Source organism: Armigeres subalbatus, chromosome 2 (genome assembly GCF_024139115.2).
Source record: "Armigeres subalbatus isolate Guangzhou_Male chromosome 2, GZ_Asu_2, whole genome shotgun sequence".
NCBI lineage: Eukaryota > Metazoa > Arthropoda > Insecta > Diptera > Culicidae > Armigeres > Armigeres subalbatus.
In genome coordinates, this window is record NC_085140.1 from 421,198,647 (window position 1) to 421,215,876 (window position 17,230).

At 42.0% G+C, this 17,230-nt stretch overlaps 1 protein-coding gene across 2 annotated transcripts; it reads left to right on the forward strand.

Moving 5' to 3' along the window:
• Positions 1-625: 625 nt before the first annotated feature.
• On the forward strand, positions 626-14,448 carry LOC134217757 (phosphorylated adapter RNA export protein). Of its 2 annotated transcripts, none has more exons than XM_062696565.1 (7): positions 626-1,013; positions 12,259-12,884; positions 12,993-13,102; positions 13,164-13,255; positions 13,319-13,583; positions 13,829-13,930; positions 13,988-14,448. In XM_062696565.1, exons 1-7 carry the CDS (start codon positions 930-932, stop codon positions 14,128-14,130), a joined length of 1,422 nt encoding a protein of 473 aa, XP_062552549.1. In that variant the 5' UTR covers positions 626-929; the 3' UTR covers positions 14,131-14,448. The 2 variants fall into 2 exon arrangements, with proteins under 2 accessions (XP_062552549.1, XP_062552550.1); XM_062696566.1 differs by having other exon boundaries at positions 627-1,013; positions 13,005-13,102.
• Positions 14,449-17,230: the final 2,782 nt, after the last annotated feature.

Below are 17,230 nucleotides of genomic sequence, written 5' to 3' on the forward strand. Positions count from 1 at the left end.
AACATCAGTTTGTCGCTTCGGTTCCCTTTGTTCTGCTGTCCGGAACATGTTGGGTACCATGCTGTCAAATCGTATGGATTTTCCTTCTTTGACATTTAGCTCCCCTATCCTCGCCAGCAAAAGATGTTCCGGACAGCGACGACAGCGAAAATCTTTATCTGGTAACTAAAATATCTTTTGTATTAACATTACAGCGGAGTTGTGTCTTAGCTCATTTGACAGGAGCGATCGCCCGCAAAAGCGAATGGCCGTTAAAATGTGTGAGACAATCAGAGAGCGCCAGTGACACGTCGGTTCGTCGGTGCTAAAGGCCACCTTACACCTCGGGAAAAATTTCCGCCGGATTTTGATCCCCGTGCATTTTAAATGGGGCCGGGATTTTGATTTTCCGTGCTCAAATCCCGAAAACATCGCATATGCAAAAATACATGGGGAAAAATTCCGCGGACCAAATTCCCGAGGTGTGAGGCTACCTTAAAACCTCCTAAAACTATGGCAATCAAAATCAATCTTGTACCACTTGTACCCCTCGTCTCATTCTGGTCTCATCGAGGAAAATCGAGGGAACACCCTAATATTTAATGGCACTCACTACGCGAGCAACTCACTTTGTGCAGAAACGTCAAACTGACGGCCATCCTCGGAGATGCAGCCGAGAGACTCAAAAACTGAAAAAGTGCAGCAGTGAAATGAAAGAAAGTGGCAAGTTAAATTTTGAAATCGTTTAAATTTGATTTCAAAGCACTAAAATACATTAATTTGTAAAAATTGTTCAAAGTGACGATGCCCCCGATGGCCTGGTAACTGACGTAGTACGATTCGGTTCAAACCCGTCTTGAAAAAGTGCTCCATTGGAATCTGTTGGAAAAGTGCATTTCGATTGGTGGAGGAGACAGAGCTGCTGCAGTCCGTCGTCCGTGATTGTCAGAATGACGAGCATGGAGCACGAAGCGATTAAATTCACTGGCCCGACGACGGCGACCTCGCAGGATCTGGATCTGGAGGAGGGTGAGGTGAGTTGACGATCGCAATTGAAGTGGCGCGCGAAGGGTACCCAATCATGTAATTTCGTGCTCTTCTGTTAGGAAGTCGAATTACTCGGAGGTTTTTTTTTCTCGATCAAATTAATATTGGTAGTGCTGCACCTACTACCTACCTACTGTGCCATCATGCTCTCATTTAATGTCAATGACCGGTTCACGTGAAACTGCGTTGTTTGTTCGTCCTTGTAGTGGCAGACGACAATGAGACAATTCCAGGAACATTGGCGCAAATGCCTGGAAGGTCCTGAGGAGCTTCATCATTTGATTGAAAGCGATTGCTCAGAATAATGCGTATTGGCCTTTTTCGGTTTAAAAGTAATTTTGTATAAAGTAAAATATGTACCAACTTTTTGTTGGCATGTCCGTCAATTTCTTATTATCATTTCGATAAATATTGATTTATAACTTATTTATATGTCTTCTAATCGCAACTGTCTGGGGAAGCTAGGGATTTTTTATTTGAACCTAGAATGTCAGGTAATTTAGATTGAAGTCAGGAAAAAATTGCAAAACCCGATATTAAATCCAAAAATCATAACTTTTTTTTTTCTTAAAATGTATAGTTTTTTTGATTTCGTGATGCACCTGATTTTATCTACAATAGATTTTATTTCTTTTGATCCGATAGTTTTGATTCAAACATATTCTTTCCAAATATGTGTTATATTTAAAAATATTCCCCGAGAGATTTCGACTAGGTAATAACATAATTTTGAAAAATATAAAATAAATGGTTTCAAAAATACTTATTTGGTATTGTTACTACTACGCGGATTTACATGAGGATTTAAAGGCTTCGCCCGGATTTACGTATAGGTGAAATATCAGCAAACAAAACGTAGAACATGAAACCATATTCAGTTTTATGTTAACATGCTATTTAATATTTAAAGCAAGTCGAGGCAAGTACAACACACTGAAGACGCCTTATTGTTGAGGTCGAAACACATATTTGTTAAAGGTGGAATTAAATGGTATAGTGACAAGACATTCCACTAATTGCGTAAAATAATTTTCTTTGAAAAAGTGTTTTTTGAGCCACCTTAGCGTACAGTCTCCGGGCCGGTGACTTTCCCACCGTATTTTGCCGCTCGTCACGATTGGAGCCTTCTGCACTTTGTACATATGCAGTCCCTCCCGGTCCTTCGCTTTCTGAAGGAGACATGATTCAACTTTTTAGCCACATCCCTGTTCGAAGTATTGGGATTCCGTTTAAACCAAATACTAATTCTAGTATAATTTGACTAATGCTAGCATAAAAATATAGTATGTCCAAATGAGAGATATTTTTTCATTACGCTCTCTTTTGCTAATATCTAGGCTAGTTTTGCATTTGTTACATAAAAAAAAATTAATAAATTTTCCTTCTCAGCACGCTAGACAAAGCTTTTTTCTTCATATATGTGCTAAAAAATCCGATGTATTTGTTAGTGAGGGTTTGTAATAATTTAAAGAAAAATTGAACGTTTTCACGACACGCTTGTAAACCTGTACGTTACTAATGGAATGTTCATTATAATCGCATTTCTTTTTCCGTTCAATGCTCAGAAGTCAGAGTTGCGTAATAACATATGCTCACACAGCTCGCCGTTGACTGCACGATTTTGAGTTGTTGTCCGATGTCCCGATGATGAGAATCAAATAGAAAACGAAAAATAAATCAGTGTTCCAAACACAGGAAGTTTTGTATTTTGCTCATATTTTCCATGTCCTCCTTTTCCAACCAGATGTCTTCCCTTTTCGCCATGATTTGGGTAAATTGTCATCCGTTGAAAAAAATATATATATATCGTCACCCAACGCTATTGCTCCGGATTCTACAAACTCACCATTTTCATTCATTTTCGCCATACAAATTTCTGGCGGTCCTGAGGAAAGCTTCTAAGACCTGTATGAAGGAGCTTGAACTTTTTGAAAATCATAGGGGCGTAACTGCATTGACGGATTCATCTTCGTTCCTTTTTATTAATGAGGCAATATGCGGTAGATTTCCGAAGATTTACTGTTTGGTGTGATAAAGGTTGATTGTATCTTGCACCAGAATCAACAATCACGCTTGTAGCTTTTTAATCAATTAAGTCATTAACAAAATATTAAATCGATTGATCAATATTGGTGATGTAGCGTTATGAAAAAAAAAACAAATTTACCTTTGCGAGGAAACTTTTATTTCATTTCATTTATTTAGTTTACATCTGACGCCACGATACACGGTTCGAGGCGTTCGAGGCCACATCTCTCCATCCTCGAATGCGCACCACGCTCGCCAAGTCGTTTTGCACCTCGCTCGCAGCGCTCCACGCCGTTTCGTACCTGCCGGATCGGAAACGAACACCATCTTTGCAGGGTTGCTGTCCGGCATTCTTGCAACAAGGGGCCCTCCTTAGCCGTGCGGTAAGACGCGTGGTTACAAAGCAATACCATGCTGAGGGTGGCTGGGTTCGATTCCCGGTGCCGGTCTAGGCAATTTTCTGATTGAAAATTGTCTCGACTTCCCTGGGCATAAAAGTATCATCATGTTAGCCTCATGATATACGAATGCAAAAATGGTAACTTGGCTTAGAAACCTCGCAGTTAATAACTGTGGAAGTGCTTAATGAACACTAAGCTGCGAGGCGGCTCTGTCCCAGTGTGGGGATGTAATGCCAAGAAGAAGAAAAAGAAGAAGATGCTTGCAACATGTCCTGCCCATCGTACCCTTCCGGCTTTAGCTACCTTCTGGATACTGTGTTCGCCGTAGAGTTGGGCGAGCTCGTGATTCATTCTTCGCCGCCACACACCGCCAAAGATGGTCCTAAGCACCCGTCTCTCGAATACTCCGAGTGCTTGCTATATAGTCCTCCTCGAGCATTGTCCATGTTTCATGTCCGTAGAGGACTACCGGTCTTACCAGCGTCTTGTACTTGACACATTTGGTGCAGTGGTGAATCTGTTTTGACCGCCGTTTCTTTTGGAGCCTGTAGTAGGCCCGACTTCCACAGATGATGCGCCACGACTAACATTGTTATCAGCCGTTAGGAAGGATCCAAGGTAGACGAGTTCCTCGACCACCTCGAAGGTATTCCCGTCTATCGTAACACTTCTTGCTAGGCGGGCGTCCACTAGCATGTACTTTGTCTTTGATGCATTCACCACCAGTCCAACTTTTGTTGCTTCACGTATCAGGCGAGTGTACAGTTCTGCCACCTTTATAAATATCCGGCCGACAATGTCCATGTCATCCGCGAAGCAAATAAATTGACTGGATCTGTTGAAAATCGAACCCCGGCTTTCCACATGACACCTTCTAGCGCAATGTTGAACAACAGGCACGAAAGTCCATCACCTTGTCTTAGACCCCGGCGCGATTCGAACGAACTGGTGTGTTCGCTCGGAATCTTTACACAGTTTGCACATGGTGACAGACACTCCAGCTTGTAGCCTTTCTTGTTGATGGGGCCTATAATCCCTTCCTTTCACTCCTCCGGTAGCTGTTCAATTTCCCAGATTCTGACTCAGTTTGTGCAGGCAAGTGGCTAGCTTTTCCGGGCCCATCTTGATGAGCTCAGCTCCGATACCATCCTTACCGGCTGCTTTATTGGTCTTTAGCTGTTGGATGGCATCCTTAACTTCCCTCAAGGTGGGGGCTGCTTGGCTACCATCGTCCGCTGAACTAACGTAATTTCCTCCGCTGCCTTGACTTTTACTGCCTGTACTCTCAGCGCCATTCAAATGTTGCTCGTAGTGCTGCTTCCACCTTTCGATCATCACACGTTCGTCCGTCAAGATGCTCCCATCCTTATCCCGGCACATTTCGGCTCGCGGCACGAAGCCTTTGCGGAATGCGTTGAGCTTCTGCAAATATACTATATTAACAATATAGTTCACTTTGGCTGATTCCAACGGACAACACAGTAGCGACGCGGTGTCACAAAGGGCAAGCAATGTAATAAAGAGACCTTCCGAGGGGTGTTTAAAAGTAAAATGCAATATGCAGTTTAACATGTCGAAATAATATGCTAGAAATTATCCTTTAAACCCATTTTGATACCTTAGTTTGAAAATAAAATTAAAAAAAATGTAATTCAAATAGTTAAACATTGTAAAATAAGTGTAAATTTTGCAATTATAGCACCCCTTGGCCATCGTTTTCAGGCGTTAGTTACCCTTTGTGACGCAAGATGGTGTGATTATGCTGTCCGTTGCCTAATGTATGGAGATTCATTAAGTGAGCTATATTGTTAATATACTATATTTGGCTTCTGATAGAACTTGCGTGTTTCTTGAGAACGCTACAGCTGTTCCATCTCCTCACACTCCACTTCTTCCAGGCGGTGATTCTTCTCCTGAAAAAGGCGGGTCTGCTGTCTCCGCTTCTGTCTATAACGTTCCACGTTCTGCCGGGTACCTTGCTGCAGCGCAACCGCCCGCGCTGCGTCCTTCTCCTCCATAATCTGTCTGCACTCTACGTCGGGGCTAGGCGAAGGATGCAGAGAGCTCGCTCTGAGCAGCTAAGGGATGAACGCCGCTTGACGTTCAAAGCTGCGAAGTTGGCCCTTAACAAGGCCATCAGTAGTAGTAAGAGGAAGTGTTTTGACAACCTATGCCTGAACGTCAATTCTAATCCCTGAGGCGATGCCTACAGGAAATGGCGAAGACCAGAGGGGGACTGGCGCCTCCCGAACGGTCGCCGGAAAGGTTGAATCGCATTGTCGAGGTTCTTTTCTCGTCCCATGCCACAAGTCCTTGGCCACCTCCAGCATCGCAGAACGCGAGTGCTGAAGTGGCAGCGGTGACGAACGAAGAGTTGCTTGCGGTGGCCCGAACCCTTGATACGAACAAAGCTCCGGGGCTTGACGGAGTGCCAAACCTCGCTCTGCAGACAGCGATCATAGCTAACCCTGACATGTTCAGGACAGCCATGCAGAGATGCCTCGACGAGCGCAGTTTCCCCGATAGGTGGAAGAGACAGAAACTGGTGCTGTTACCGAAGCCCGAGAAACCACCAGGTGACCTATCGGCGTACAGACCAATCTGCCTACTGGACACCACAGGAAAGTTGCTTGAGAGGATTATCCTCAACAGGCTGACCCCGTACACTGAAGGTACGAACGGCCTGTCAAGCAATCAGTTTGGGTTTCGTAAGGGTAGGTTCACGGTGGATGCTATCAACTCGGTAGTGAAAACTGCGGAAGTAGCGATACAACGCAAGCGGAGGGGAACTCGATTATGTGCGATTGTGACGCTCGACGTCAAGAATGCATTCAACAGCGCAAGGTGGGATGCAATCGCGCTCTCGTTCCTCCTGTTGGGCATTCCGGTGGGCCTGTACAATCGTGTACTCTTATACGAGACCGATGAAGGGGAGGGTACCCGAGCAGGAGCGACAACGTCGATAACAGAAATTGGTATGAGTTAGCCTTGCATAAGAGGTAAAATACCAAAAAAATAATACCAAAAACTTATATGCAGAATACTTAAGGCATAACATGCTTAGGTACTTCAATACAAAACGAATAATAATTGGTTATGCATTTGGTATTGAAATTCAATTTAATAACTGAGTATGTTCTGGCTTAAGTATTATGCATATTAGTTTTTGGTATTATTCCTTTGGTATTTTACCTCTTATGCAGGGCTAGTTCATAACAGAGTATGGTATCAATAACAGAATAAGGTATTATTGAGCCAATTTCTCCTGCTCGGGTAGTGCTTCTATCACCGCAGGAGTCCCTCAGGGATCTATCCTTGGCCCGGTGCTATGGAACACTATGTAAAGTGTGTGCGGAATCAAATTGCACCACTTTGAACTAATCGCCAAAAATTAGTCTATCAACCGATTGTCATGAAATTTTCAGGGACTGAAATACAATCACAGAGAACAGACATGGAGGCTCGAACCATTTTTTTTTTGCAAAACATGTGTAAAGAAACACACCGAACCTCAACGCCATCGACGTCGACATTGCAACTCACAATCTCATTTTGACAACACGATGGCGCTGGTATGCTCTTGCATGCATAACGACACTAGAGCACAGTGGCATTTTTTGATGATGCTAGCGCTGATTATGCACGGGATAACGGCGACATTCCAAAATTATTTCAAAATGAACAGTGGAAAGTTATAACAACATGGCGAGTGCAGCTTCAACGTCTGTTCTCTGTGATATAATATAGAAGCTTTGACTATGTATCACTGTTTCACTGTAATTCTTAAATACATCCAAATGCTGAAACTTTTTTCTTAAATGAACTCATAAGATTTTGTACATGACCCTGACTAACATTTTTCATCCTGCAATCTATCCCAACAAAAAAATTAACTAATTTTATTGTCGCAGTCGATTATTTAACTTAATTAAAGTCAACTTTCCCAAAGAAACCATATTTTTTGACGCTTCTAACTATTACAAAAATCGAAAACAAAAAATCAAAAAAGTGCTGCAGTGTGAACCGGCCTGAACAATGAGATTGATGCTCTCTCAAAATCTGACAAATATCAGTCCAAAATTAGATTTCAGCGCTTTTCTTATTTTTTTTTGATTTTGGTTGTTTACTATAGAAGCGACAAAACAGAAAGTTTTTTGAAAAGTTTACCTGTATTAGTCGGATAAACGAAAATGTTAACGTTGGAGTTAGAAACCAATACGAAATGTTGACGCGAAAGGCCAAATTAACATTTTATGTTCCGTAATAATCAATTTTGGAGGCTTCCGAAGCTCGTGTTTTCATTCCAGACCAGTATCTTTCAATCTGCCGCAATTCTGGTGATATCGGGGTCAAACGCAAAAAATTGGATTACTAACATCTTTTTATAAGATGTGGAATATGGAGGTGAATGCGCAAGATTTATTTTCACACGTCCTGTTCCTTCGGCTGTATTTTCGAAACTTCAGGAAGTTTCTTAATGAAATTCACGCAGTGTGAATAACACATGCTGAAGCCGTCTTTCACAAAATTTCGTTGTAATCAGCACAGTAGGTGAAATGTTATCGACTTTTGAAAGTGGTGCAATTTGATTCCGTACACCCTTTACGACAGTGTTTTAAGACTGAAGTTCCCCCCGGTGTTAAGATCGTTGGCTTCGCTGACGACATAACGCTGGAGGTTTACGGAAAGTCGATTGTTGAGGTGGAACTGACCGCGGCCCACGCGATCGCTATAGTAGAGGAATGGATGAGCTCAAGGCAGCTGGGGCTAGCTCATCATAAAACGGAGTTGGTTGAGGTTCGCGTGGACGACTGTGAGATCATTTCCAAGCGGGAGGTGAAGCTCCTCGGGGTGCTGATCGACGATAGACTAAACTTCGGCAGTCACGTAGATTACGTCTGCAGGAGAGCTTCGACAGCTATTGCGGCATTATCCAGGATGATGTCCAATAGCTCAAGGGTGCGCTCCAGCAGACGCAGGTTATTAGCTGGGGTTGCCGTATCTATCCTTAGATACGGCGGCCCAGCTTGGGCCTCGGCGCTTAGCGTCGAACGTAACCTGCAGAAGCTGGAGAGTGTACACAGGCTAGCGTGCCTCAGAGTGATAAGTGCCTTCCGCACGGTATTACTGGATGCAGCCTGTGTGATTGCGTGTATGTTACCCATTGGACTAGTCAGTCATACGGGAAGGCGAGAAGAGTTTCGAAATGCGCGGAACCAGAGGAACCCGTAAAGCCATTAGAGTCACCTCGACGAAGTTACCTCCCGATGAAGTTTGAAACGAGTTTCCATTCGCTAGTCCCTTTTCTTCGCAGATGGTTCCGGTCCGTACTCTCTTGTTGATTGTTCGTTGCGTATGTTTTTTAACCGATTCAATACGAATGGGTCATATATGACCCAAGACGAAAATCAGCTGTCAAAAATCAGTTTTAAGAGATAGAGCCTTGCTTTCTTCAGCAAAAATGTTCAAAATTAACTGCTCCATCGAGAAAAAATATTGCACAGATCAGGTTACGGACACTACGATGATCTAGAGCATCCAAACTATTCTTGAGTTGTAATTTTGATGTTCATGATAATCAACACCATACTTTAACATATTCTTGTTAAAAATTGAAATTGTAATGCTTAATGATAAAATTCTGCGCCTGCCCAGCGGTATAACCGATCTTTTTCAATATCTACGATACTCCAAACAGTCCTTGAATTCAGATCTTAATATTCAAATCGTCAACAAGAGTTATGAGTTGGAATAGCTCCACAGTACCTCGTAAAACCATTACAGACACATTACAAACTTCACTCGACATCTACGACTCTCCAAACTATCCTTGAGTACAGATCTTATTATTCAAATCGATCAACATGGAGATCTTCGATGTCCTCACTAGTTTTATGAGTTGGAATAGCTCCAATGTACCTCGTAACACCATTACAGACACATCACAGAATTCGATCAATATCTACGGCACTCCAAACCATCCTTGAGTACAGATCTTAATGTTCAAATCGATCAACATGAAGATCTTCGATGTCATCACTAGTTTTTTGAGTTGGAATAGCTCCAAGGTACCTCATAACACCATTACAGACACACCACAGATTATGATCAATATCTACGACACTCCAAACCATCCTTGAGTACAGATCTTAATGTTTAAATCGATCAACATGAAGATCTTTGATGTCTCAACTATTTTTATGAGTTGGAATAGCTCCTAAGTACCTCATAACACCATTACAGACACACTACATACTTCGCTCGTCATCTACGACACTCCAAACTATCCTTGAGTACAGATCCTCATATTCAAATCGATCAACATTAAGATCTTCGATGTCCTCACTAGTTTTATGTGTTGGAATAGCTCCAAGGTACCTCGTAACACCGTTACAGACACACCACATAATTCGATCAATATTTACGACACTCCAAACTATCATTGAGTACAGATCTTAATATTCAAATCGATCAACATGAAGATCTTTGATGTCCTTACTAGTTTTATGAGTTTTATGAGCTCCAAGGTACCTCGTAACACCATTACAGACACACCACAGATTATGATCAATATCTGTACTCAAGGATGGTTTGGAGTGTCGTAGATATTGATCGAATTCTGTGGTGTGTCTGTAATGTCACTTGGAGTTATTCCAACTCATAAAACTAGTAAGGACATCAAAGATCTTCATGTTGATCGATTTGAATATTAAGATCTGTACTCAAGGATAGTTTGGCGTACCGCGAGTACTCTAAGAATGTTGTAATTTGTGTATACTGATGTAATGATGTCCCGTGGGGTTGCTCCAACTATCATACAAGCTCAGGACTCAATGAATCACTCCGTTGGTGTTGTAGACCTCCTAGATCTGAACTCAAGAATGGTTTGGAGAACCATAGCTATTCTGGAAAAGTTGATTTTTTAAATACTGATGTAATTATGTCCCGTGGGGTTTCTACAACTAACACACAAGCTCAGGAACCTATCAATCACTCGGTTCGTCTTGAAGACCTCCAAGATCTGGATAGTTTGGAGTACCGTTGATGTTCTGGTAACACTGCGATTTGACAAAAAATAGTTTAATTATGTATCAAGTACCATTTCCAACTTCATATTAGGATTGAGGCCCCGTAAAACGCTTTGTCGTTTATGTAGATCATCTAGTTCTGTACTCAAGAGGGGTTTGGAAGCCCTAAAAGATCTCAATAAAATTATTTTCCCCCATATTTTTACTTTCTTGTGGTTTGCATCCGTTTTTGAAACAGTATGTCCAAAATTTATGTTGAAATACGACGAAAAAAAAAATCCGTATTGAATCGGTTAAAGGCTGGCTTGCAGGGCCGGACACCAATCCCCCTTATTTTCCGGAGGACCATTCCTCCTTATTCCCGGTGGACCATGGTGCACAGTTTCACTTAGAGTCCCTCGCTGGCACTCGGACGATGATCAGCCGCCCTTAACATGGAGAACAGACGCTGTTGTGAGCCGATCCTGACATGGAGAACAGACGCTCAGTAAGATTTGCACCTCCGGAGAGGAGCAACCCCCCCTTTCCCTATCAGCATACGACCATAGTTCCCTCCGGGGTTGGTTACCCGATCTTCCCTAAGGTTGCTCGTATCCCGGCCAGCACCACGAGGAGGTAGGGATAGGAGTTGCTGGGTAAGATGCTAAGGACTGCGAGATGGGGTCTATTTTATTCCTTCAGGTACGCGAAGTACCAATAGTACGCTTTACCTGTGCCATCCAACCGTCATACTGTCTGGTAATCCCAATTCAGCTATTCTTTTGAAAAATAAATGGAACCGACGATCCTAAAGACCAAACCTTCATGCAGGACTTTCTGCGTGATCGGCATGGTTTTTGTATCGTTGTCTCGTTTTCTCCTCCTAGTATTCATTTATCTTAAAAAAAAACTCGAAAGCCAATTCAAGCGATTAAAGAGGGAAATAAAATGTTATAATGGCGAGAAGGCTCAAAAACTTGCTCAGCAGTTTGAAAGTGCCCAAAATTTTAAGTCCAGCTCTCATTAGTCCATCAGAGCACTCACAATCTATTTCCCGAACCAATGCTTCCATACATGTACGTGTAGTAAAAATTCACATCGAGTGAGATTCTTCATCAGCAAATGCACTGATCTAGTAGAGGTTGCGTGAGCTTTTTGTCAGTTGGTCGTCACGTTCAAACCCGAACACACTGCCACTCGAGTGATTTTTTATTAAAATAACAAGTTCGTCTCTAACCACTTGAGTTTAATTCAAACAATGTTTTTTAATGTAATCAATGCCCATTTCGATCAATACCCGGAAAAAGAAAATTAACCTTTTCTTTTTCACGACTTTTTTCAAAGATTCATTGGGAAGGAATCACTTTTGAGAAACATGCTAGAACAAAAGTTTTTTGGAAAATTAGTTGAAAATTTAAAAAAATGTTTTTGATTTTCAATAAATAGTTACTTGCTTGTTTTTAATACTTACACTATTTTTACTCAAAAAATATTATATAAGCAGTCTAACGAAATCATAAAGATGTGACAAATATTGCTTTTTGTTGTTGAAACAATTCGATGAAGCTTGAAAGGTGCAAAATTTGATGAAGCTCCACAGCTACCATGGGAAAGAAAGGGGTAACGATTAACGCTTATTTTGCCCTAACAATCTCGTAATATCTAGGGAGTCATGGAGTCATAAACCTATCCCAGAAAACTATAATCTATTCTGCACCCGCTATGGAAGCGCCAGTCCGGCACCTGTGAATTGACCATTTCCAGCGGAAACTAATTTATTCGCATCATCTTCATAGGTAACAGACGACAGCGAGGACGGTTATATCCCATTGCAGAGACCGGAGTTGACCAAGACGGAATTTGCCGGAGGAGCCAGCGTCAGCCAACCGCGAACTACGCCACTGGATAACCTTTCAGACCAGGACGATCTGAACGAGTCGGAGGCCACTTCGGACGACAGCGACGAAGATGGTGCGAGCTTTGGAAAACGGATGAGGGGAAACAATGACAAGAAGCTCCGGATAAAACCACCACTGGAAAAGATCCCCCAACCGCAGACCAGCCATTCTTCGCTACCGAACAAGTATAACATCTGGACGGAGAGTCTTCAGGAGGACACACTGATGGAAACAATGCGAGGATGTGACGTGACTTTGAACGGCATGCGGAATCGAGATGTAGAATCGTATGATTACAATCTGAAGTACAGGATGAACGGAGGCAACGCATTCCAGAGGGTTTTAAAACGACGACAGTCTAATTCGGACGACTCCGATGGGTACGGAGGAGGCAAACGGTTTCGATCGATGTCATTTGGAGGCAATGGAGGCAGAGACAGAGAAAAGAAGAGCGTTAAACTGAGACTCGGCAAGCGAAACAGTAGCGATAGTAACAGTAACGACAGCTTCCAGAGTGCAGCAAGGTAAGATTTAAAAAGTGATTATTTATTGCACTGATGCCGTGGTGGCGGGGAGGATCCGCTTTTGCACTCTAGAATAGTCTCATAACGATCAAATAATTTACGCGTTAGATTTGCTTCCAGGCACATCGTAGATCTGAACGTGCCAGTAGACTGTCCAAATGAAACGTTCGCAACCGAACTGGCCAACAAATTGTGCGAGGAAAAGGATGAACTGATGTGTAAGTTCGTAAACTGATTGGTGATGGAATCGTCATATTTATTTTGTTCAATTTATTGTAGTACGTGTAGTGAATGTTCTTGGAAAAGATATCCCAGCAAAGTTGTTCAAAGAAACGCAGAAAATCGAAGCCGATGGTGGCATGCTGATTATGGTATTTAAGAAATCCACACTCAATGAAGTCAACAGTTTCTTAAATATTTCATCTTTATTGCAGAACGGTGCCCGTCGTCGGACACCGGGGGGTGTGTTCCTGTTTCTGCTCAAGCACAACGAAGAAATCGACAAGGACGACAAAAAGGCTATCTTCCTTGAGGAGAAAAAGACAGCCGTTAAGGAGCGCAAAATTTCACAGGCCGTCAATCGCGAGAAGAAGGTCGAAGAACTGAAGAAGACCCTCAATAGACAGGCGGCCGAGAACGAACTGCCAACCCGTAGCGATCTGCTGCTTTCACATCTCAAAGCCGAAACTCACAGCACATGTAAGTTAGTAGAAATAAGCGTGCCATGAGACATTCTCAGAATGTAGGTTTCAAGTTCATTATCCAATAATACGACTTTTGTAAGGAATGGGACTGATTTAAATTATTTCCTAAAGTAATATTCATTATCTAAAAGATTCCTTTGTTAAAATTAATTCAGAATTTGATGAAACATTAATGAGCTCATCGACAAGCACCCAGAATATTTTCCTAAACAAAATTACCAACACGATTTTTTTTTTCAGTGTCAAATCCCCCACCATCCCCGGTAGGTGATGACCATCGGGAAGGAAGTCCTGATTTCGAACCACAAAATGTTCATGTGAATGTCACAAGTCCAGAAAAAGGTATCTTGTCACGTTCCTGTTAATATTGCTTTCATAAACAAATTCCTTTTAAAACAGCTCTCGTGGATTCCAAGGATGAACTCCTCGAGGCGGAATCGGAAAATTTGGCACTACAACCGCCGGCCCAGGAGCCTCCGGAGTTGCAGAGTTATGACGATGATTATCTCGAAATGACGTGTGACGATATGGACTTGTTCTAGCGTCCCACCACGCACTGAATGGATGACGAGAATTGCGCCATGCTGGGTCATGGCATTATTTGGAGGGAGTGAATAATACTGCGGAGGAACACTAAATTTACTATGTACAGTCATTTTTTTTTTGTTTTGGCTAACAGCAACAGAATTGTTGATTAGATTTTTGATGCATCTTCAAGCGGCAAGAACGAGTCATGGACGAGTGCGCGGTGTGGACATTTACGGAATGTCATCACACTACACTTAGAACTATAAGACACAATGTTTAATACAATGAACACAACAATGTGTAGCTTTTAGGAAATATATTTTGTAAAACCACACCTGGATTAGAAAAATTACTTCGAAAGCCATTTTTGTTGATGACATTCTACTACGGTGCTTACTTCTACTCTTTTGTTACGGTTAATGCTTAGGTATAAACTTATAAAGGATTAAATAATTACCAAAGATCCATTACTCAGAAAGGAGATGCGGGAGATAGTTTCATTGGTGGGCTCCTCTACCCAAAACCTGGCCAAATGGTCATATCTGCCGTAATCTGATAAAGTGATTTAAGCGCCAAATTACAACATGCGTGTTTTCCATTTTTCTGTTAAAGAGCACGATGAGTAGTACTCGTTAACACCATTTTTGGAAAATGGCGTATACGTCACTTTTTTTAAATTACGCCAGTAATGATACCATTCGACGTAGCGGCATTGTTCCCCAATAAGCGTTCCAGTGAAAGACGCTCTGAATCTTCTGGAGGATTGGCTGCTTATACGAAGGGCGGAAATAGCATGGCGAAGTAGAAGATGTACCTAAGCTGGCAAGGCTATGCATGACGAAGAGGTACTTCACATTCCGTGGAAGCTTCTGCAAACAAAAGAAAGTTGCACCGATGGGAAATCCCCTATCACCGGTTTTGTGCAAACTATTCATGGCGAATTTGGAGGACAAGGAGTACTACCCGAAAAATTGTGCAGATACGTTGACGACATTTTCAGCATCATCAACCGAAAGAATCTATCCAGAATTTCGCTTTTAATAAACAACGTGCATTTGGAAAAGGAAGGTAAATTGACCTTTCCGTCAAAAAAAAATATTCGCTCAATCGATTCTTTGACTTATTTACAACATGCATGTTTTCCATTTTTCTGTTAAACACTGCTAAAAACGTTTACACACAAAAGACTTAACCAGTGGCGTAGCCACGGGGGTGGTTTTGGACATAAACCACCCCCCCCCCCCTCCCCAGAGACAATTTTTTTTCGAACCTTCTTGAATTAAAAAAAATGTATTGTATATACATATATATATTCTGTTATTTGATATTGTTGAGTTTTCAAAATCTTTTTTTTTGAAAGTTCAGTTGAAAACCGAACTGAGCTTTCGCGACAATCACATTTTCTCCCATTTCCAAGTGTCGCAACTGCATCGCGGGTGGTGCGCAGGATGGCGCACGGCTATGACATAGATGCGCACTGCTCGCGATGCAGTTGCGACATCCAGAAATGGGAGAAAATGCGATTGTTGCGAAAGCTCAGTTCGGTTTTCAACTGGATCTACAATATTCAAATATGACTTCAAAGTACGCTTTTTCGTTTCAAGAATAGGGCTACACACAAAAAGGAATATATATTATGCACAATTATGACTAACTTTTATTCACAAATGATTAACTTATATGCATAAAAACAGGAAAAATTTTACTCTTTCTGTGGGTAGTCCCATTCTCCCTAAAAAGACCATACTTTCAGTTTTGCGTGAAGAGCGCGATGAGTAGTACTCGTTAACACTATTTTTGGAAAAGGGTGAATACGTCACTTTTTCAAATTACGCCAGCAATGGTATCATTGGAAATAGCGGCATTGTTCCCAATATGCGTTCCAGTGAAAAACGCTCTGAATCATGTGGAGGATTGGCTGTTTATACAAAGGGCGGAAACAGCATGGCGAGGAAAGGTGAAGATGTACCTAAAACTGGCAAGGCTATGCATGACGGAAAACTACTTCACATTCCGTAGAACCTTCTACAAACAGACGAAGAGTGCACCGATGGGAAATCCGCTATCATTGTTTTTGTGCGAACTATTCATGGCGAATTTGGGGGACAAGGAGTACGACTCGTGAATTGGTGGAGATACGTTGACGACATTTTCAGCATCATCAACCGGAAGGATCTATCAAGGATTCCGCTTCCAATAAACAACGTCCTTAAGGAAAAGGAAAGCGAAGAAGGAAAACGGAAAAGCTACAACACATTTTGGAAACAGAGAAGATCAGCGGATATAAGGCGAGGACAATACAAGCAATCATCAACAAGAAGAAAAGCGGAGAAACGAACTGACAACACTAACACCGATCGCTGAGCCGCTAGAGTATTGATCCCCTATAACCAACACATCACCAACGCCAACGACTAAAGAAATTCTGCATCTATTTAGTTTTCTCTAGCAAAAGCAATCAACTTAAGACTTTTTTGGGCTCTTGAAAAGTCAAGGTAGAAATGAATGTTAAACAAGGCGGGGGATTATTGAATTAATTGTTAAAAAGTATATGTAGGTCAAACGAAGGATCGTAGTAGGCAGCAGCATCGGACGGTTTGGATTTTGCGCTGCGCTGACATTCTAAAAATAATTGAACTGTTACATATTAATTCCATACAAGAAGTGAGGAGCCGTTTGAAAAATATGAGCGAATTTGAAGATCTAAGATCTAATTTGAAGATTTTCCCAAACACACTTCGTTGTCGCCCTTCGCACGCAGAATGGCAATAGACGATCAATACTGGATAGCTGGACCAAGAATCGTGCAAACCAAGTTTTCGGGAGAGAAAGGAGTGTGCACCGGTGCTTCATTTTATGGATGATATAGGCCAAGAGTATATCGCAGAGGACGCGTTCGAGCAATTACGTACGACTTTTAGTTTGTTTCGGCATATCGGTAAGGATACTCTACACGTGGTGGTAAGTAAGTCTACTCCTATTAGGCTTACGGCATATCCAGCAAGGTAGGTGGATTGATTTCATGTAAATCCATGAAATTCCAAACGTAATTGGTGGACGTATTTACGCAACGCGACACGTAAATCCGTCCACTAATTACTTATGGGATTTCAT

Excerpts from the sequence above, each read along its gene's own strand:
- LOC134217757 (XM_062696565.1), top strand. The coding sequence starts at position 930 with ATGACGAGCATGGAGCACGAAGCGATTAAATTCACTGGCCCGACGACG. Across the intron at positions 13,103-13,163 it reads GGAAAAGGATGAACTGATGT|TACGTGTAGTGAATGTTCTT; the intron begins GTAAGTTCGTAA and ends AATTTATTGTAG. Across the intron at positions 13,584-13,828 it reads AGCCGAAACTCACAGCACAT|TGTCAAATCCCCCACCATCC; the intron begins GTAAGTTAGTAG and ends TTTTTTTTTCAG.